The 19,441-nt window shown below is 32.9% G+C and overlaps 3 protein-coding genes and 1 pseudogene across 5 annotated transcripts in view; 2 read left to right on the top strand and 2 right to left on the bottom strand.

Moving 5' to 3' along the window:
- The window catches only part of EMB2820 (Cytidine/deoxycytidylate deaminase family protein), a 54,088-nt gene that overhangs the window by 14,779 nt on the left and 19,868 nt on the right, over window positions 1-19,441 (top strand). The window lies entirely within an intron of this gene.
- NTRC (NADPH-dependent thioredoxin reductase C) lies at window positions 3,969-12,141 on the top strand. Of its 2 annotated transcripts, XM_021426743.1 has the most exons (11): window positions 3,969-4,112; window positions 4,232-4,428; window positions 5,458-5,665; window positions 5,776-5,881; window positions 6,325-6,590; window positions 8,167-8,446; window positions 9,715-9,822; window positions 10,000-10,086; window positions 10,205-10,309; window positions 11,435-11,565; window positions 11,772-12,141. In XM_021426743.1, the coding sequence occupies exons 2-11, from the start codon at window positions 4,278-4,280 to the stop codon at window positions 11,830-11,832; spliced, it is 1,503 nt and encodes a 500-aa protein (XP_021282418.1). In that variant the 5' UTR covers window positions 3,969-4,112; window positions 4,232-4,277; the 3' UTR covers window positions 11,833-12,141. The 2 variants fall into 2 exon arrangements, with proteins under 2 accessions (XP_021282418.1, XP_021282416.1); XM_021426741.1 differs by lacking the exon at window positions 3,969-4,112 and having other exon boundaries at window positions 4,119-4,428.
- Window positions 12,728-19,180, bottom strand: LOC110415183 (ABC transporter G family member 15-like). The gene is given in 8 exon segments (XM_089783383.1): window positions 12,728-14,419; window positions 14,421-14,498; window positions 14,573-14,854; window positions 15,016-15,150; window positions 15,454-15,879; window positions 15,881-15,916; window positions 16,191-16,270; window positions 18,937-19,180. Coding segments are annotated over 8 exon segments (1,494 nt in total). The 5' UTR covers window positions 19,175-19,180; the 3' UTR covers window positions 12,728-14,200.
- On the bottom strand, window positions 12,996-14,118 carry LOC110414767 (ABC transporter G family member 15 pseudogene; annotated as a pseudogene).

The raw sequence follows: 19,441 nt of genomic DNA, 5'->3' as shown, positions 1-19,441 counted from the left end.
ATCTCATTATTTCGAATATTTTTTAATTCCATTGGCTTAGGTTCACATATGTTTTTTTTATGTTTCCTTGTAAAGCAAACTTGTTTACCATCTCTTTCCAATCTCTTTCAAACTTATCAATTGTCCATCAAGATTTCATGCAAGGTTTGAAATTTTGAAACAAATTCATATTTTGAGACATTTGCTTGGACATTACTAGCTAGATGCCAAGAGCATAGCTTGTGTCGTATTTCAAGGAACGCAATTTGCAGTGCCTTTCTCATAGCTCGATCCCCAAATATGGCTTTCAGCATTTCATTTGTGAGCAATGTTAAAGCAAAAACGGTGGTCATGATAATGCTTAACACATAAGAAAAACAATGAAGGCAAATTAAATGTGTTTTTCTTGTAAATTGTGTTAAATGTCAAAATATCACAAAATCAAGTATAATCTAATCTTATGTCATCTTGCAAATTAAAGCAGAACCAATTCTGCTAACTTCATAACAGGGGGATTGGCTATATTGGGTTGGAGAGAGTAATGGTGGGTACACTATTGGGTTGGCCTATAGGTTGTTAAAAACTCATTGATTAGTTGATATAGAATGTGAGGTTTACATGTGGGTGTGGTAGCTGTTTTGTAGTGAAAGAATGAAGTTTTCCATTTAGATGTTGTTTCAAGATCATCTACATATAAATGTGTAGCGAATGAAGAAAGGAATGGTTGATTCAGTTTTTTTGTGATTGGTGCCAATTGGCAGATGAATCTACTTTACACTTATTTTGTGATTGTCTCTTTGGGAGGAAATATAAGACTACTAGCTACAACTAATACGTGATTTGCATAACTTTTACAATTATGATTTGGAGTGTTGTAGATTAAATTTATTGATAATTGTGTATGGAGCTCTATATTTGTGATGATATTGTGGGAAATTTGAAAAAGTTGGAATAGATGGGTTTTTGATAGTTTTACGAAATGCTCAGAAGTTGTTTGAAGAAAGGCTCGAATGGCATCTAAAGAAATTATGGAAGTTTTGGGTTCTAAACAAGCAACACACAAGACACCGAAGTGGATTAAGTGGTAGTTGCCTGCTTTAGAAAGCTTTTTATTGAATATAGATGGGGCTTATAAAGTTGGCTTAAAACGTGCTTTTGAAGGAGGTTTATCCGTAACTCCAATAGTGAATGGGTGAGAGGTTTTGTTTTTAATATTAGAAATATGGATAGTTTGATAGCCAAATTATAAGGCATCCATGAGGGTTATTTTTAGCAAGGAGTTTACAAATTAGTTCGCTGGTCTTGGAAGTTGATGTGTTATTTGTTCAATTTCTCATTACATGGGTTGGATCTTCTCATCCTCATGGCCCATTGATTCAAGATTGTATTTTGCTGATCCAAGAAGGGTGGGTTACAGAAGTTAGACGTATATGTCGCGAAGGGAATCAATGTGCAGATTTCTCGACAAATTTGGTACAAAGTTGTCCTCTGGGCATCTCAAGATTGATAAATCCTCCTGAATAATTGTGTTTTTGCTTAGGAATGATATGTATCGTCCTTCCACTTTGAGGCACTAACCAAGTCATCTAGTTCTTGTATACCAAAAAATAAAAATAAAAACACAACTAAATACATAAATAAATCTCTAAACTATACCAAGAAAGTTAATTTAGCTTTTATTTTTTTATTACATTCAAATAAATTTCTAAATTTTTATTTTAGATCAAATAAGTTCCTCACATTAATCATTGACTAACAAAAGATAGTCAACGGTAACGGTATAATCAATAATTTTTTATATTTATGTGTCATCTTAATGATGTCAATGCTATGTGGTAGACAATGTGGTATAAAAAATTGTTGATTAAGAATTAAATTTTTTTCCTTTTTACTCATTCAAATGTTTAAAAATTATTGGTTATAAGGATTTGAAACAATTTTTTTTAAAAAAAAAAATCTAATTGCTTTAAACTGATTATCATTATTTCTTAATAGATCACCATATTCTTAATTGAAGCCATTCTTCTTAACAAAAAAAAAACCTTCATTTTCTTCAACATTCCTTAAATCCAACATACCTTATAGTTAAAATGTCCTCTCCCTATCTACAATTCCTATTCTTCTTCTAAAAATCATTTTTGAGTTAATCTTAAATTTTCAAAAATTATGAAAAATGTGGAGAGAGAATCTATGGTTGATAGGAAATAAAATTCAATACTATCATATTTCTCTTATAGATTATAGGGAATAAAAGAGCATTAGATTTCTCTTACAGATTTTTGGGAAGCGAAAAGAAATATTTGAATTTCTTTTATTTTTTTTATTATGGAACAGCATTGTATGTCTTATTAATTTTAGTATTATAAACTTTATATGTCGTACCTTTACTCTTCCTCTTCTCAAAATCATTTCTAGGTATTCTTGGATTTTTTTACACTAAGTTTTTGTTAAGCAACAATAGCTTCAATCAATTTGAAGAAGTTAGATTAAGTTTTTTTTATTAGAGAAAAAGACTTCAATTAAGAAGACGATTAGTTAAGAAACAATGATAATCAATTTAAAACAATTAAATTTTTTTTTATTTTTTGTTTTAAATCCCTAAACAATAATTTTTGAATATTTGAAAAGAAAAAAAACTCAATTTTGAGTCAATAAATTTTAATGTTAGGGCATTTGTTACGTCACATTGATGTTATTAGGATGACACATCAACATCTCACGTGAAATATGATATAACATCAACAATTACTGACTGTACCGTTAAATAATGAAGTTAGTCAACTATTAGTAAGAGAAGTTTATTTGATTCAAAATAAAAATTCAAGAATTTATTTAAATACAATAAAAAGATATGAGCTAAATTAACTTTTTTGATATAATTTGAGAGCTTATTTAGATATTTAGACTTAAAACACTTATAATAAAAATTAACCTTTTAAGAATATTAATGTAAATATATAAGAATGAAAGTAAAAACTCATAAAGTTGAAATAAAAGATTATTAAAATATCAATTAAATGTATAAGAGTTATCGTAATAAATCATATTAGACAAAGTAAACATAGTTTTAGTGAAAATTAACCATTTACAAATGTTAACGTAAATGTACAATAATAAGAATAAAAATATTTGTAATGAAAATTTAACTTTTAAAAATTTTGACGTAAATTTAAAAGAATAAACGCAAAACTTAATAAAGTTAAAATAAGCATAATTAAAACATTGAGGTAAATGTGGAAGGGTTAGTGTAATAGTTCATGTTAGACAAATAAACCTATTTTTAATGAAAATTAATTATTTATAAATATTAATATAAATGTATAATAATAAGCATAAAAATACTTATAACGAAAAGTAACTTTTTAAAAATCTTAACGTAAATTCATAAAAACAAACATAAAAATTCATAAAGTTGAAATAAATATTATTACAATATTAATGTAAATATGTAAAAGTTTATGTTAGACAAATTACGTATATTTTGAATGAAAATTAATGATTTAAAAAAATAAAAATAAATGTATAATAATAATAATAAAAATATTTATAATGAAAATTAACCATTTAAAAGTCATGATGTGAATGTTAAGGCTATATTACCTTTAAATGTTAATGTTCCTCTTATAATTATATAATTATAATGTTAACATTAAATGTTATTATACATTTTATCTATAAATTATAGTATAATATTTAAATATTTCATAATAATGAGTTTAACGTAATTAAAGTAGTTAAATGTACTGATGTTAATATTAAAAACTAATATTTTTATATATTAACGTAAAAGAATAAGATTAAAGATTATATAGATATATTGTTTTATGTGTTAACCTATTTATCAGGTTTTCTGTTATTTTCTTGTAATTATATTATTTGACATTATAGTAAGCTTTATTATAGGCTTGCCTAGGTTTGGTTTACACTTAATATGGACAGCAACTGTGTAGCATATTTCAACACATAAATCAGTTGAGAAAGTGAAAAAACAAAAGAAAGAAAGAAAAAACTAGTTCTACAAGAGACAAAAGAAAGAAAGAAAGAAGGGAATGGGGTCCTTATCTGGAAGGCATGAGGCTGGAGATGGATAACCTCGATGACAGCCTTACCCAACAGAAGCGCCTCTCTTAACAGTAATACCCATAACCGGCCTTGTTTCATTTTGTTTTTCTGATTTTCTCTCTTCTGACATTACATTCTCTTTCTCTCTATTATTTTGTATGGTCTGAAATCGAATGGCTGTTTCTCCCAGGATAGGAATCGGAGTCGCTCCCACTCCTTCCGCTCACCCACTTGCCATGTCCACTCTCTTCAACCCTTTCTTCTTTGTCTACTCTTCTCCTCCGCCCACCCTCCGTTTTCGCTCTCCCTCCACACGCCGCCCTCGCCCCCTCTTTCTCCGTCCCAAGGCCTCCGCTGCCGCCTCCGTTGAACCTCCCCCCGTTCGAGGTCTCTCTTTCTTTCTCTGTTTCTGTATTTTATGCTAGTATACTATGTTTTGTTTGCATTTTCCATCTTCTTTTATTGGACTTTCTTTTTATGTTCCAAATACTGATTGGCTGGACTGCTAGCTTCATTTATTTATGTGTTTTGGTAGGAAATATTGAATTAAGACAGATTCCGATTTTGCCTTAGCTTTTATTTTGCTAAATTAATTCCATATGAAGCTGAAATACTGTGGGTTTGGTTATTTCGTTTTCTTTTTAAAATTCTACAAGGAATGTGCTTGTAAAATGTTAACGAGCAGTGGCATTGTAATGTAACGATACTGAGAAATGCTAAAGTTAACTCCGGTTCGACAGTCTGGCTACCCTTTGGAAATAAATGCCCATAAATTTGCTATTTAATACCTCCTTATCATTTGCTAGTAATCTGACTGCTCCACAGGTAGGAAAAATAGCACTATCCAACGATGCGAATGATGATGTTGAGGTTGTGGTTGGTTGTTACTTGCTATATATTTGAAAGAAAAAAAAAAGAGCAAAGTGTGCTTATGGATGAAAAGAACACAATTTTTTTTAAAAAAATTAGAATCTTAACTTTTATGAATTGCAAAATCAAAATCTTAACTTTGTGGGGAATGATAATATTTGAATCTGTACCATTTGCTTATATATATCAATTAAGTATCATTCACTCATAAATCTTTGTTTTTGCTTTTTAGCATAAATTTTAAGAAAGAAAAAAACAAATAGTAGGATTAATACCCAAACCGAGCCTAAGTTTTCAACTGTAATTTGTGACTGGTGTGGGTGTTAATAACTATTATGGTAACGTGAGGTGCAAAAAATGTACTTTATAAATCTCTCTCCCTCTCCAAGAAAAAAAAAAAGAAGCACTTATAATTTTGTAGGACTTTACTTTCTCGAGGCTAAATATCTATATATGTATAGCATGCAACTTTTACTTATGTCATTTAAACTTTTCCTTCGAGCTTAGAATAAAGGCACGTGGTGATTTTTGTGTTTTCTTTTGCAGCTAAATCAGTCGAGAATGTGGTGATCATAGGTTCAGGTCCTGCTGGATATACAGCAGCAATATATGCAGCTCGTGCTAATTTGAAGCCTGTAGTGTTTGAGGGATATCAAGTTGGTGGTGTTCCTGGTGGCCAGTTGATGACTACCACTGAAGTGGAGAACTTTCCTGGTTTTCCTGATGGAATAACTGGTCCAGATTTGATGGATAGGTAGTTCAAAGAAGGGGGAAAGCCTGCCTTTTCTTTTCTGCAATTTTTATTGGCAGCTATTCTTTCAACTAGAATTATAGAACATAGTCTTGATATCATGTTTTGACTAGGATGCGACGACAAGCTGAGCGTTGGGGAGCAGAATTGTTCCAAGAAGATGTGGAACACATTGATGTTAAAAACAATCCATTTACAATACAGAGTAGTGAACGTGAGGTGATGTAAATTTCTTGGATACTTGTTCTGTTGTTACGTTGAAGCAGTGCAAATTATTAGAATAGTGGATTACCTGAACATATTTCCAATTATTAGATACAATGGCTAGAATTGCATCAATTGTGCCCAAACATAAAACCTTTCTAGGACTCTAAACTAATTAATTTCTTGGCCGAATGTAATTCTATTTGATGTGATGCCAGCTTTTTACTTGGAACACCATATTTCAGTTGAAAACTTTTACTTGCTTGTTATGTTGCCCATGTGAGTCAGTTATTCAGTTACGTGATGCTACCATCTCCAAAAAGAAAAGGAGAATATTAAGTTGTTTATATTTTTCATTATTCCCATGTTGAACTTTTAAAGACTCGGTATTATTGGTCTTTGGATGATTTTTTTGTGCTTATTATTTATTTAATTTGTTTCTTAAATTTGTATATCAGGTTAAGTGTTACAGCATAATTTTTGCCACAGGAGCTACAGCCAAAAGGCTCAGGTTGCCCCGTGAAGATGAATTTTGGAGTAGGGGAATCAGTGCTTGTGCAATTTGTGACGGAGCATCACCATTGTTTAAAGGTCAAGTGCTTGCTGTGATTGGAGGAGGTGATACAGCTACAGAGGAAGCATTGTATTTAACTAAGTATGCTCGTCATGTTCATTTGCTTGTTCGTAAAGACCAACTAAGAGCATCGAAAGCAATGCAAGATAGGTGAGTTTGACAAACTCATGCTTTTTTTACCAAAAATTTTATGACTGATACTTTACATTGTGCTTTAATAATTGGTTGTTCAAATTGCTTACATGTGTATGTAAGGGTTATGGAAGGCAGTAATATTCCTGCTTGTGAGATATCCTTTCAGAAGCTCTTGACTATTTTTCTTTTTGATAAGCAAAAGCTCTTGACTCTTGTTCTTAACTATTTTTATTTTATTCTATTTCTTACAGTGTTATTGAAACTTTAATGCCTATGTGTTTTCTTATTTTTTCTGAACTTTTTCTCTTCATAATTAACCCATATGATGTGCATTTGCTTGCAGAAGTTGTATATGTCAGATGATGTGCAAAGTGACAACTCTTTGAATGTTCCCAATTGTTTGTGGACCTTTCTTTTTTTAATAAATTTTTTGGCTACATCTATGGACCTTATTATCATTGGCAACATTCCTGGAAATGCAATTAAAGTTCTTAATCTAGATTGTCTGCAAGTGAAAAAAATTACGCAATATTAATCCTTCCCCATTGCCTGTGCGCTTGTCTGTTACTCTCCAATAATTAGCTTCATCCTTGTGCTCCTCTTTAGCTATGGTTAAGACCGGTTAGAATAGTAAATTTATAAAAAGTTTCTTCTATCTATGTGAATATTCAGAAAAAATGGAGCATGAAGCCATATTATAGTGCCTAGGAAAAGGAAGAAACATGATAGGCGGTTCTTTCTTGAATTGTGTACCAATAGAGGTCATATGTAAATGGAGCAGTCATTGCACATATCCTATAACCTTTAATATGGAAGAATCATTTTAACCTGAAAGTTCTAATTACATTATCAATTGTCATCTAATTTATCTTGGGTTTTTGTATATTTCAGTTCTTAAATTGTTTCCCTCGCTTTCAGAAAACTGTCTTTTGGTAGGTGTCAACAGTTTGCCTTTTTATCCTTGCGGAAGGGGTGCATCAAAAAAGTTTTTTTTTTTTACAAAATTAATTTATCAGCGTGAAAGTATCGTACACATTTTTTTTTGTTCAATTGCAATATAAGGTCTCTAGGCTATTGGTTTGTTATGTCAATTTTGGTGGGACTACTTCGCTAATATAAAGAAGTTGCTACTATCCTTTTATCATAACCATCATCATAGAAGTTGATGCTGTCTCATACTTTTTCAAATTGTTACCTTCAATTGATTTAGTAAATCCTCTCATAGAAGGTTTCTGCAGTTTTAATTTTTTCACTGCTCTTTTGCTAGTCTAGAACACATCATGTGATTTAATTGAACTATGCCTTTGAAATTTTTGTAAAACTTTCATTTTATATCATTTGAAATGTCTGGAGTGAATTATCTAGAGGTTTAAGGCTTGCTTTAATGGAACTTGTGGCGAACGTATGCGTTTCACATCACCTCTTTTCTTTTATTTCAATGGAATTATGTTAGTTGCTTAGCTGTAGCTGAAATTTCTCATGTTGGTTCTAATTTGTACCTTGATTTTGGTGCATTATATACTAATTTGTATGTCGAGTTTTCAACTCCCTGAATGTTTGTTTAACAGGTTAATTATCGCGAATGTTTCAGAGTTTACAACAATCCAAATATCACATTGCACTTCAATACAGAGACCGTGGATGTTGTTAGCAATACAAAAGGTCAAATGTCGGGCATATTAACCAGAAGAGTTGATACTGGGGAGGAATCTGTGCTCGAGGCAAAAGGCTTGTTTTATGGTATAGGACATTCGCCAAATAGCCAGCTGCTGCAAGGCCAAGTTAAACTTGATAGCTCAGGGTATGTGCTAGTGGAGGAGGGTAGTGCTAAAACTTCTGTAGAAGGTGTATTTGCAGCGGGAGATGTGCAGGTAATCTTGATTAAATCAATTATTCTATCCTCTATCTTGTATTATCCTTGGGACCAGTCAGCAAATAATGCGTCTCTCAAAGAATTTGAGATTTGTATTCCATCATTGACAGAACTTGTGGCATGGTCATAGTAGTGTGTCAGAGTTATACTAATCATACAATGGAAACACTAGTCTTTGGCAATAATTTCTAAGACTTTCAGGTGAGCATCTAAAAATCTGGGATTACTCTAGCGTCAGTTAAAGTAGATACATGGAAGGAAACATTAAACCATGGAAAATGGTAATGGAATATAACTACTTCAACCATTTAAAATGATAATTCAATTACCCAAACAACACAATTAGCAATGCTGTTATTTGGAAATGAAGCATTTTAAAATGATTTCATTTCAAAATTCCTAATCCAAATGCACCTTAAGATTATGGATGTGTGGAAATAGTAGCAACATAAAGTTCTCATTTTTGATAATAAGAAATAATGAGGAATTTGGATCCAATCATAGTCATATCTATTGATCTGGGGGAATATACCTATGTAAATTTCCTTCAAAGAAGTTCCTTGTCCTGAAATATTAGTTTGACCAAAAGGATTGATGCACTTTAAAGTTCTTCTAGAATTCAGATAATTTGGTAACATTGTGTAGAATATCTCAACCATGCCATCTATTGAAATCGCATTAAGTAGCCTCCTTTTATCTTTCTTGGTGGAATGTGCCCCTTTCTGATGTATATGCCTGAGTATAATTGTATTATAGTAGAATTATGGGAAAAAGAAAAAAAAAATGAAACGAGGTATTTTGAGGTGTAGGATGGAGCTTTTGTCATATTTGTTTATGAAACTGTGATTTGTAATCTATGTTTCTCTTAGTTAGGTATAAATGTCCAGCATGGGCATTTGTCCAACATGAGCATGTCGAAATTTTTTCTAAGGTGTTTTCTTATATTTGGAGGGGTCACCCGGCCATAGCATATCCCCTTTGGGGTGTTGAATATTTATATGGCCCTAGTACTTAAAGAAAACTGAAGAGTCAAAGCAGCATAGTGTATAACCATGGAAGGTGACATCTTTTCTTTTGACAGTTTCTAAATACGAAAAAAAAAAATTAGTCACTTCATTAATGCTTAAGTGCATTCTCTTGTTACATTAAACAAATTTGTGCTTGGCCTGCCTCATAAATTCAAACTATCATCAGACTTCACATTTTTGGAAAGTCTATATTATTATTAAATTATCTTGTAACTTCATTGTCCATTTTATTGAATAGGACCATGAGTGGAGACAAGCCATAACTGCTGCCGGATCTGGATGCATTGCAGCTTTGTCTGTTGAGCGGTACCTAGCTAGCAATAATCTCCTTGTTGAATTTCATCAGGTATTTCTTTCTAACAAATGCCAACTTTGGCTTTTCTTATTATATTTTTGTGAGAAGTTTTTTTTGGTATATGCAGTAGTCTGCCTTCTTTTGTCCAAGTTGTTTATTAACTAAGCTCCTTGTACTTTATCCCACACATGCTTTTATTAATGTTCTTAATGAACTTCTATCTTACAGCCTCAAACTGAAGAGATTAAGAAGGAACTGACGGATAGAGATGTTCAAGAAGGTTTTGACATTACACTAACGAAACACAAGGGTCAGGTGTGTATGCTTTTAATCATCTTAGATGGTGGTTTCTTTTATTTGATTTATCTAATATTCCTGGTTTTGGTTTACTATTAGTGTTGGCTCTAAGTCTGTATTCTTATATCTACTCCAGTATGCCTTGCGAAAGTTGTATCATGAGAGTCCAAGGCTTATATGCGTATTATATACTGCACCAACTTGTGGTCCATGTCGGACTTTGAAGCCAATTCTTAGCAAGGTAACATTATTTTTAATTGTGTCAATATTGCCTGCTATTAAGCTTCCAGTGTCCGATTAATTCATGTTGGTGAAATCTTTTAAGTGTGATTTGTATGTGGTTTCATATTTTGAGGGTTGCATAGAATAATACTACTAAGTTTGTGTAAGGGTCTCTGAATCTTTTGATTGGTTGATTATGATGGAAGTTAAAAAATTATATCATATTGCTTCCCAAATGTTTGGCTTGCATCCAGCTGTTAAGGAAAATACTCACTGCAACCTGGAAGTGGATATTGCGATGTATAAAGATATTCTTTCATAAGACATGGGATATATCACTTCACTCAAATGGGCCTGATCTCTTTTCCTTTAGCAAATTCACTTATGTCATTGTTCTAAGCACTTTTTACATACCTTGATGGTTGACCTTAGATGTTCTAATGCATGGATACTCCTTATTCAGTGCTTATGTATCCTAATGTCGCATAATGAAGCTGTCATTTCTGACCAGCATGCTGTTTTTAGCTGAGAATATTGACAAATTGACTATGGTAGAAGAATCGATATAAGCTTTGATCTTCAATTCTTAAATATTGTGTAAGTTATGTTAGAATAAAAAGCACTGGGGAAGGAAGAACAGATTACAATTCAAAGAGCATGAAGAACAGTTTTCTCTGAAATTGGTATAGTTAGACCTAAAGCACCTAAATACTAAAAAAAAAACAGTTTTTCATTTCCTTTTAATCATCAATCTTTGCAACTGTTGACATTTTTGCAAGACAAGAAATGTAACTGAATCTCTGTACCATATGATGGAGTGGCTATAATTAGAATGCAGTAAGCAATTTGGTATAGCCAACTCTGATGATTATCATCTGTATTTCATCTCAGTATGTATCTGAAATGTCTCTATAATTTATTCTTTGATGGCTATATTAGATGGCATTGAAGCAATATGTTATAGACAGCTCAAAAGTTGGAAAATATTATTTAGTTCTTTCAATGTATGAACAAAGAGGGGAATTGCATGCTTATTGTATATATTCAGTCATATTTAATGTATTATAGAATGCATCTTTTCTAATGTGCAATTCAGTGGCTGACTCTTGATTTGCTTATCTTTCGCTAAATTTCTCTATTGCAGGTGATTGATGAATTTGATGAGAATGTACATTTTGTTGAAATTGACATTGAGGAAGATCCAGAAATTGCAGAAGCTGCTGGAATTATGGGTACCCCATGTGTGCAGTTTTTCAAGAATAAGGAGATGATCAGGTTGGTTAATCTCATTCTTATTAAATTTTTTCCTTTGTACGATGCTGTATTTTATTTATCTTCTGCTATCTATTAGCATATGCAAAATGAACTTGTTCTGAAGTACATTAGGCTTGTTGCAAAAGATATGCAGTCACGGATAAAACTATTAGTCCAAGGTTGCTAGTTTTTTCCTACCACCAATTCTTATTATGCTGGTTATGCAGGACTGTGTCAGGGGTCAAAATGAAGAGAGAGTACAGAGAATTCATTGAAGCGAACAAATGAGAGTATTTAACTGCTTGCATGGATATCATCATTTCATCATTCAATTTTGTTCTGAAAAGTTATTTGAATAATGCTTCAATTTTAAAATGATATCTTGTATTGATGAACTACACTGTAGATTACACATGCAGAGTTGCCAATGCATTTTGACGGTTTTTTGTTCTCCAATTTTGTGCTTCAGTAATCTGTATATGTTGCATTCAGTTATGAATGTTGTTTACAAGGTGGACTACATGCTCTTGACTAGAATAATTGGCAGCTATTCTGTATTCAATCCTTTCAGTCTTTTATGGAAAATTTTTTTTGTGACACAGGTTTGTGCATTTGGTCTTTGTCATTGAGTCGGCTTTCATTGATAGACATGAAAAATATTTGTTATTTCCATAACTTGCATCACTATTGAGAAAAATGGATTGCTTTCTGATTTAATCTGCTATCCTCTTTTAAGCCTTCCTTGTGTTGAGACCACAAATGGCTGTATGAGAATTGACTTTTTTATTAGTTGACTGGGCAATATGTGAAAGCATGATTATCCCAACATTTTCTTTCAAGTGTGATCAGGCCTTTTCGTGTTCTCCTTATATGATCTTGACTGAATTTAGTTGTCTACTGTCACAAGCTTATAAAAATGACCTTGCCCATGTTTGGGAAAAAAAAAAAAAACACTCCTGGCTGCTTTAATTAAACTGCAGAAGTTGTCAACAAAAATCTCATAAATTGATACAACAATGTGATCTAAGCTTACCTCTGGTGGCCTCATACTTATCATCACATTTGAGAGAGAACCTCATCAATGGGGCTCCCCAATTCTAGGGTTTCTAGACTCCAAAGGTATCAACCTTGCTATTTTGTGAAGTATAGATTTCCTTTCATTAATGATTGATTATCTGTTTTCAAGTGGGCTTTTGTATGTCTCCATACCTAATATCAATCACACAAGATACATGAATACATGAAAACAATTACATTGCGTTTATGTTGACTACTATGACTTCTGATTGAAACTGGAATTTGCGTCTTTCTATAGGTTCTACAATTGTATTTATCACTGTCATATAGAATCAGAGTGTCTCGATATAAAAATTGGATATGTTTTTCGGAAGAAGTCAGTGTCTCCTTTGGAGATGATTCACTCCTTGAATAATATTGCTGGTGTCTCTTTACTAAGATGGTTTACTCCCTTGATGAAATGTTCTAAAGGGATGTTTGATTGTTGTGGCACAAAATCTGTGCAATATTGACGATGCTCTTTCCTTGTACCTAAGAACCATGTAGAAGAGTATCCTTAAAACTGCTAATAAAGAGGCAAGTGCCGCCAAGTCCCACCACTTGGAATGATGAAGCTTAATTCCAAATGTATTCCGGTGGATCATCTCCCCCTTCAGCTTTGGCTCTCCAGGCACCGGAGGATCAAATTCAAGCCCAATCATATCATTCTTGCATTGACCCTGCATCAAACATCGTTAAGAATTTTCCCAAGTTTGTAGTTGGTAAGTAGGTACCTTCGCGTGCTTTGTGATCCTTGACCTTATCAGATGTTTGGGTGAATGAAATATTGACTAATGAAGCTTCTAGGAAAGCAAGTGTTCCTTGTTAAAATGGAAAGAAACCAATGGTTTATGCATTTGAGGGTAGCAAACCTCACGATTCTCACAGTTCAAACTCCGTTTAGTTGAACGAGGAAAAAGGTTATTCATAAATCAGTTTGCCCCAGTGACAGCTTAGGGTTGTTTGGAAAGAGGGGGAAGAGGAGTGAGGGTAGGGGTCCAGGTTAGACTAAAATTAAGATTTTGCTAATGTTTACCTAAGTTAATTGAAAGAGAGGGGTGGGGGTAGTTGGAAGGTATAGTAATTCAGATGGGTAAGTGGATAGTTTAGACCTAATAAAAATAGAAGAAAAGCAACACCATTAGCTGCAAAGATGAAGGATTGAGTTAGAAGGAAGTCACGCTCGTAAGTTTCAGCGACATTCAGATATTATTGAAGGCTCTGACCTCAGTTTTTGACTGAAGTTCAATCTTCCGCAATAGAAATTTTAAAGCGGAATTGGAATATATGGAAAGACATGGAAAGTATAGCAGGATTTCAGGGCTCAAAAATCATCTCGACAGTTTCCTATGGAAATCCATGGTGGTGAAGTGCAAGCTACGTGCCTAGGGCAACATGACTTGAGTCAGGTTGATTGCTTACCTCTACTGCCCAAGCTACATAGCTGATGTCGTACATAGGGTAGTACCAAAAGAACCTGGGAAGATCAAGGGCCCTTCGGAAGATGCCAGTCGGCATCATCACTATTACCTACAGCAACAACTTCGTCGTTTTAGATCACAAATGCCTTTTTTGTTCGAAACCAGGTTACTCAAGTAATCTAGTGAGTAGTTTTTGAGCATACGGCCAGGCCAGCTGAAGCTCCTATGGCCATCAAGAGGTTTGGTACCAGTATCGTAACAATAAGCATGCAGGTTTCTGCAACGGCAATGCAGCACAAGAGATTGATACAGAGATAGCAGTAGTGGGATAATCCTCGATGCAAGTTCACCATGTAGTATAGTATTGTTCCTGAACTGATAGAGATTGCAGCCACAAAAAGGTAATGTCGAGAGAAAGTTTGATGGGACGTACACAGCCTCTCCGTAATGTCCTCCAAATCTTTCTCGGCGAAACACCTGGATTTTTGGGAGGAAAATCTACAGTCAAAGCCTGATAAAGAGAGATTCTGCAAATTCTAATATGAAATTACCTTTATTTCTTCTGAGAAGAAAGGCAAGCCTCCGATGGATAAAACGATCATGAGTCCATAGATGAATCCATCAAACTTTCCCCTCAAAAGGATGGCAGAGTTGCTCGTCCCTATGTTAGAAAAGAAACTGCCAGCACTTAATGATACTAAAATGTAGAACACAATTCTTAACCAGTAGTATCCTATGTCTCTACAGATGTTTAGGCTAGATCGACGAATCAATGTACGCAGCTGCTCCGACCAGCTCGGTTTACTTGCATTTGATGTACTGCAATTTTCTTCCTGCGACGTTGTAAACTCGTGATCACTCCAAAGTTAATGCACCAAAATTGAGGAGAGGAAGATCCAAAAAGAGTAACTCTCTTTGGGATTTAAAAGACAAGTGCAAAGGTCAAAAGAGAGAAAGTTTGAATATTTATTGAGTTGTTGGTTAAATTGCATACAAGAAGAGCGAATTCTTGAATCTTTTTCCTTGCATTTCTTGCGTTGTCAGAAGCTTTATATCTCTCTACAAGCCTTGCTTTGATCTCTGAGGTTGTCAGATTGGTTGAAGAACCTGATGACGATGGCATCATTTCCTGTCGAAAATAAATGAAATGGAATCATATCTCTCGCTGATAAACTACTGAAAAAGAAGTTGTCTTATGAGGAACAGAATATTTCTGTGCAACTTAAAAAATTTTTCCTAGTCTGCGTTAGAATGGCTATGATTTTGTCAAAATCTGAATTAATACATCTAAGGAAGTGATCTGGAGGGTTTCTTCTCGTTGGACAAGGGAATCCAGCGTCAGCAAAGAACTACACTAGTTATGACAATTTCACTCCCAACAAAATCAAACAGGAATTGCACGACATGGACAACCTTGTCATCGAATTTTCACCTTGACAGCATGTTGAGCATCTCCGAAGTAGACAGTTTCTCCACCTGAAAGGAGGTACAGATCATCGAAGAGGTTGAACACATCGCTTCTTGGATGGTGAATGGCGCAAACAACAATCCTTCCATCATGAGCTATATTTCTCAGAACTTGAATCACCAAGAGAGCTGAAGCACTATCAAGTCCACTAGTTGGTTCATCAAGAAACAGGACATGGGGTTGTGTCAAGATCTCTACACTGATGATCAGTCTTCTTTTTTCCCCACCGCTTATGCCCCTCAAATGCCAGTTCCCGATCACTCTGTCAGCGCAGTCCTGGAGACCCATCTTGTGTATTGTACCTTCAACAATGTTATCCGTGTCTTCTTTCGTCAGTGTGGTGGGAAGCCTCAATTGGGCTGAGTAAGTCAGGGTTTCCCTGACAGTTAAGAGTTCCCAAGAAAACGTCTTCTTGAGTGGCATAAGACTTGGGAAAATATGGCAGAAAACACATCAGATACCATCTATCATTTTGTCCATGACATGCTCTTATAAATTTTGAATTTTCATATCTAATATTCAAAAAACAACTTCCATGAATAGGAAGACATATGGTTCGATATAATCATGTAATATGCGCTAAAATTATTGACCCATCAACATTAATTTCATCTCAGCATTTTAATCCTAATTCCTAATGTTTGAGGGAATACAATTAATTATAACAAAAAAAGATTTACAAGGTTGTTTCTTGTACTAACAATATCTCTGCATCCTATGCTTCGGCTCCTACCACTGCATAGTACCTTTCCAGACATTCTGACATTTGATGAGAGCCTGCCTGACAACAATAAGGACCAAAAATAAAGAAGGGCTTCAAATCAGTTTTGGCCAAACTGATGCACTTGTTTTCATTTATAGCTAATTCAATTGCCATGTCTGGTCGGTTTGTGAGCAATTATGGGTCTTAAATAGGCAAATAACAAGTGTCTACTGTACATGAAGTTTGAAATTAATATGGCTGAAAATAGGGCGGAGCGTCCCATCATCATAACTCAAGTGTTCATATCAACGCAGGTCCAACAAATAGGCGAAATACTCTAAACAAACCAACAAACTAGCTAACCCAACAGATTAATCTAAAAGCTCAGCTTGGGACACGGGGAGAGAAATGTCCACATAAGAATGTCTAATTTGATTTGAATTTTTGGATTTGTTAATGTTTATTTAGATTTAAATGTAAATTTATTAAATTATATTAAAATTTAGATTTAATTTAAATATTATCTCTTTAATCAAATCTCTTATCTTACCATATTTTATCTCTACCTTATAATTTAATTTTATCTAACCAAGAGGCATCAGTCTATGGCCCTTTCTTCTCATTTGTAACACATATAAGAGAAATAACAAAACATTCCATTTCTCTAAATAGTTCTCTCTTCTTCCTTTCTTTAGCTTTTTATTTTTTTTGTAGTTTTAAGGTTTTCTTAAGCTCTATCTTAAGTAAGGCTGCATGAAGTTGAGTTTAAGTTCGAGCATCTGACATCATAGTCTTTTTAAAAATTTTAAAATATTTTATTATATATAAATATTTAATGATCTTTCAAAATAATTTTTTATTAAATAATTAATACAAATAAAAACTTATAAAATAACTTGACAAGTCTCATTTAATTTTACTCTAACTCTTAAATTTTTCTCTACCATTTTAAATTTTCTCCTTGTCTCTTTTCCTCTCTTTTTTTTTTCTTTCTCCTTTGTCTTTTATTGTGAAATTAGGAAGAAGTAAAGTTTTGTTTTTATCTTTTTTTTTCTATTTATATTATTGTTATTTTTCATATTTACTTTTTCAATTCTTTTTTATTTACTAACCATCAACTATATTCTTCTACTTACCATGTTCTTTTTCTTTCTCTTTATGTGAATTTAATTTTAATCTTCAAAAATTAAAAAATTATTATATAATTCTCAAATATAAATTGTAGCATTGCATTATTGATTATTACTTAAAATTTCACCATTCGATTATTTTTATTGTATAAGAAAAAAATTATCTTAAATATATATTTTTTATGTGTTTTACATTTTATATTTAATTGAATGAAAATTATCTTTGAGTATTTAATATTTCAACAATCTTAATTATATAAAAAAATATTATTAATTTTATATATATCGTATTTAATTATTTATATTTTATATATTATTTTTGTCACCTTTACTCTCCAACAAAAATTAATTAACTCCATCCACACCTCGTAGTATAAATGCTTTGGAATGGTTGGCCAAGGGCAATTTAATTCAAGTAGTTAGGCCCCTTAAAAGAAAGCGTCAAACATCAAGGTAATATATATGCCTCCAAGTGGTTGGGCTCCGGAGTCAGATGCCAGGAGTGAAAACAAAGATTTGGGTGTGGCATGTGCCTTCTGAGGTGAGATTGTTTTCATTATCTTTTGTTTCTTATATTTTTAAGATAAATTATTTTAATAGTTTTATTAACAAAAAATAAACAGTTTAACTTCTTGTAAGAATATAAGTAATTCGCAAAATGTTAATTAAAGAGAAAAAAAAAAACAGAGAATGTCATTTGAAAAAAAAAATTAAAACCACAAAAATATAAATCGAGTTTATCTTATTTTTTAATACAAACATATATAATAGAATTTATAGATGTAAGATGTTTTCTTTTGTTTTGTGAAGCATGATATGGAAAAATAAAGCACGCAATAAGTGGCTGAGTTTTGTAATAACTAATACCTCCTTCATCCTTATTTGTTTATTTCTTTTTCTCAGTCAATGTCAATTTAATTAGTTTCAAAGCTGATACATAACCAGAAAAAGAAGAAGCAAACACAGAAAAAATCACCATAACAAACACCTTTCTCACCCTAGACAACGTCTTGCCACAGAATAACATGCCAAGCAACACTTAACCCTAATCACAACTCCAACCTATAAATTCGAGACAGAAGAGCAATCTTAAATTTGATATTTTTTTTTTGATGGAATTAATGTTATATGATCTTTAATGTCAAAAATTACAAAAAAATTATGAAAAATAAATTTATAATTTAAATAATGTAAAATTATCAAATGTTCAGAAAACCAATAAAAAGAAAAGAAAAGAGAACACAATCTTAAAACATAAAAAAAAGTTTCAAAAGATAAACAAAGAAGATAAGATGGAAAAAGTAATTGGTCTTTATAATAAAAGTGAAGTGACTGGTGGTATTCCATCCTCGGACTTACTAGTATAGGCATGTATGCGAGGGGTTTTAGGGTGCAAGTAAGCACTCTTTTATTTGTCTATATATACCACTGTCGACACTTGAACATTACATGCAAACTTATATGTATTCCGTTTACTCTCTTTCTAGTTTTAACAAGTATATTGTCCTGGCAACTAGGAATAGAATCGCAAAATCAAATCCCATTAAAAGAAAACCATAACAAATGGGTCATCCCAGTATAACTTGGAGAGAGAGAGAGAGAGAGAAGACATACCAGCTAATGCATCAAGTAATGTGGATTTGCCAGATCCAGTAGGACCCATTATAGCCATAATTCTATCAGGTTCAGCAAATCCATTCAGCCCATTTAGCAGTTTTCTAGGAGAAACATTCCTCAAGTTTGTTGTCACAACATTCAGATCTTCCCACACCAAATATGCCGTCTTACTTCCTCCCTTCCCAACGCTTAGCTCAGACCAATCACCACTTCCATTTCTTCGCAAACGATCCATTTTGATCTTTTGTCTCCCTTCTCTTCCCTTCCAATGTAAACATCCATTCCCTAGAGAGAGTATTGCCTTTATAAAGACAAACTTTGTAGACATTAAATTGACGGTTAAGTATTATGATCAAGCACGGCATTACGTGACAGCGAGGTCTGCCTTCGTAATGTCATGGCATTGGTATTTTCTTTTTCAAAGTTCTTTAATTCGTATGTAAGGTGGACAACTATATTTTATATATTTGAAAAAAAATCTGGTAGACTTTGAATCTGCTTT

This window comes from Theobroma umbraticum, unplaced genomic scaffold, assembly GCF_002168275.2.
Source record: "Theobroma umbraticum cultivar Fairchild unplaced genomic scaffold, ASM216827v3 scaffold_147.0, whole genome shotgun sequence".
NCBI lineage: Eukaryota > Viridiplantae > Streptophyta > Magnoliopsida > Malvales > Malvaceae > Theobroma > Theobroma umbraticum.
This window is presented reverse-complemented; position numbering and strand designations above follow the sequence as displayed.

Coding starts and splice junctions, on each gene's coding strand:
- NTRC (XM_021426741.1), top strand. CDS start 4,215: ATGGCTGTTTCTCCCAGGATAGGAATCGGAGTCGCTCCCACTCCTTCC. Junction 8,447..9,714: donor TTGCAGCGGGAGATGTGCAG/GTAATCTTGATT, acceptor TTTATTGAATAG/GACCATGAGTGGAGACAAGC. Junction 9,823..9,999: donor TCCTTGTTGAATTTCATCAG/GTATTTCTTTCT, acceptor TCTATCTTACAG/CCTCAAACTGAAGAGATTAA.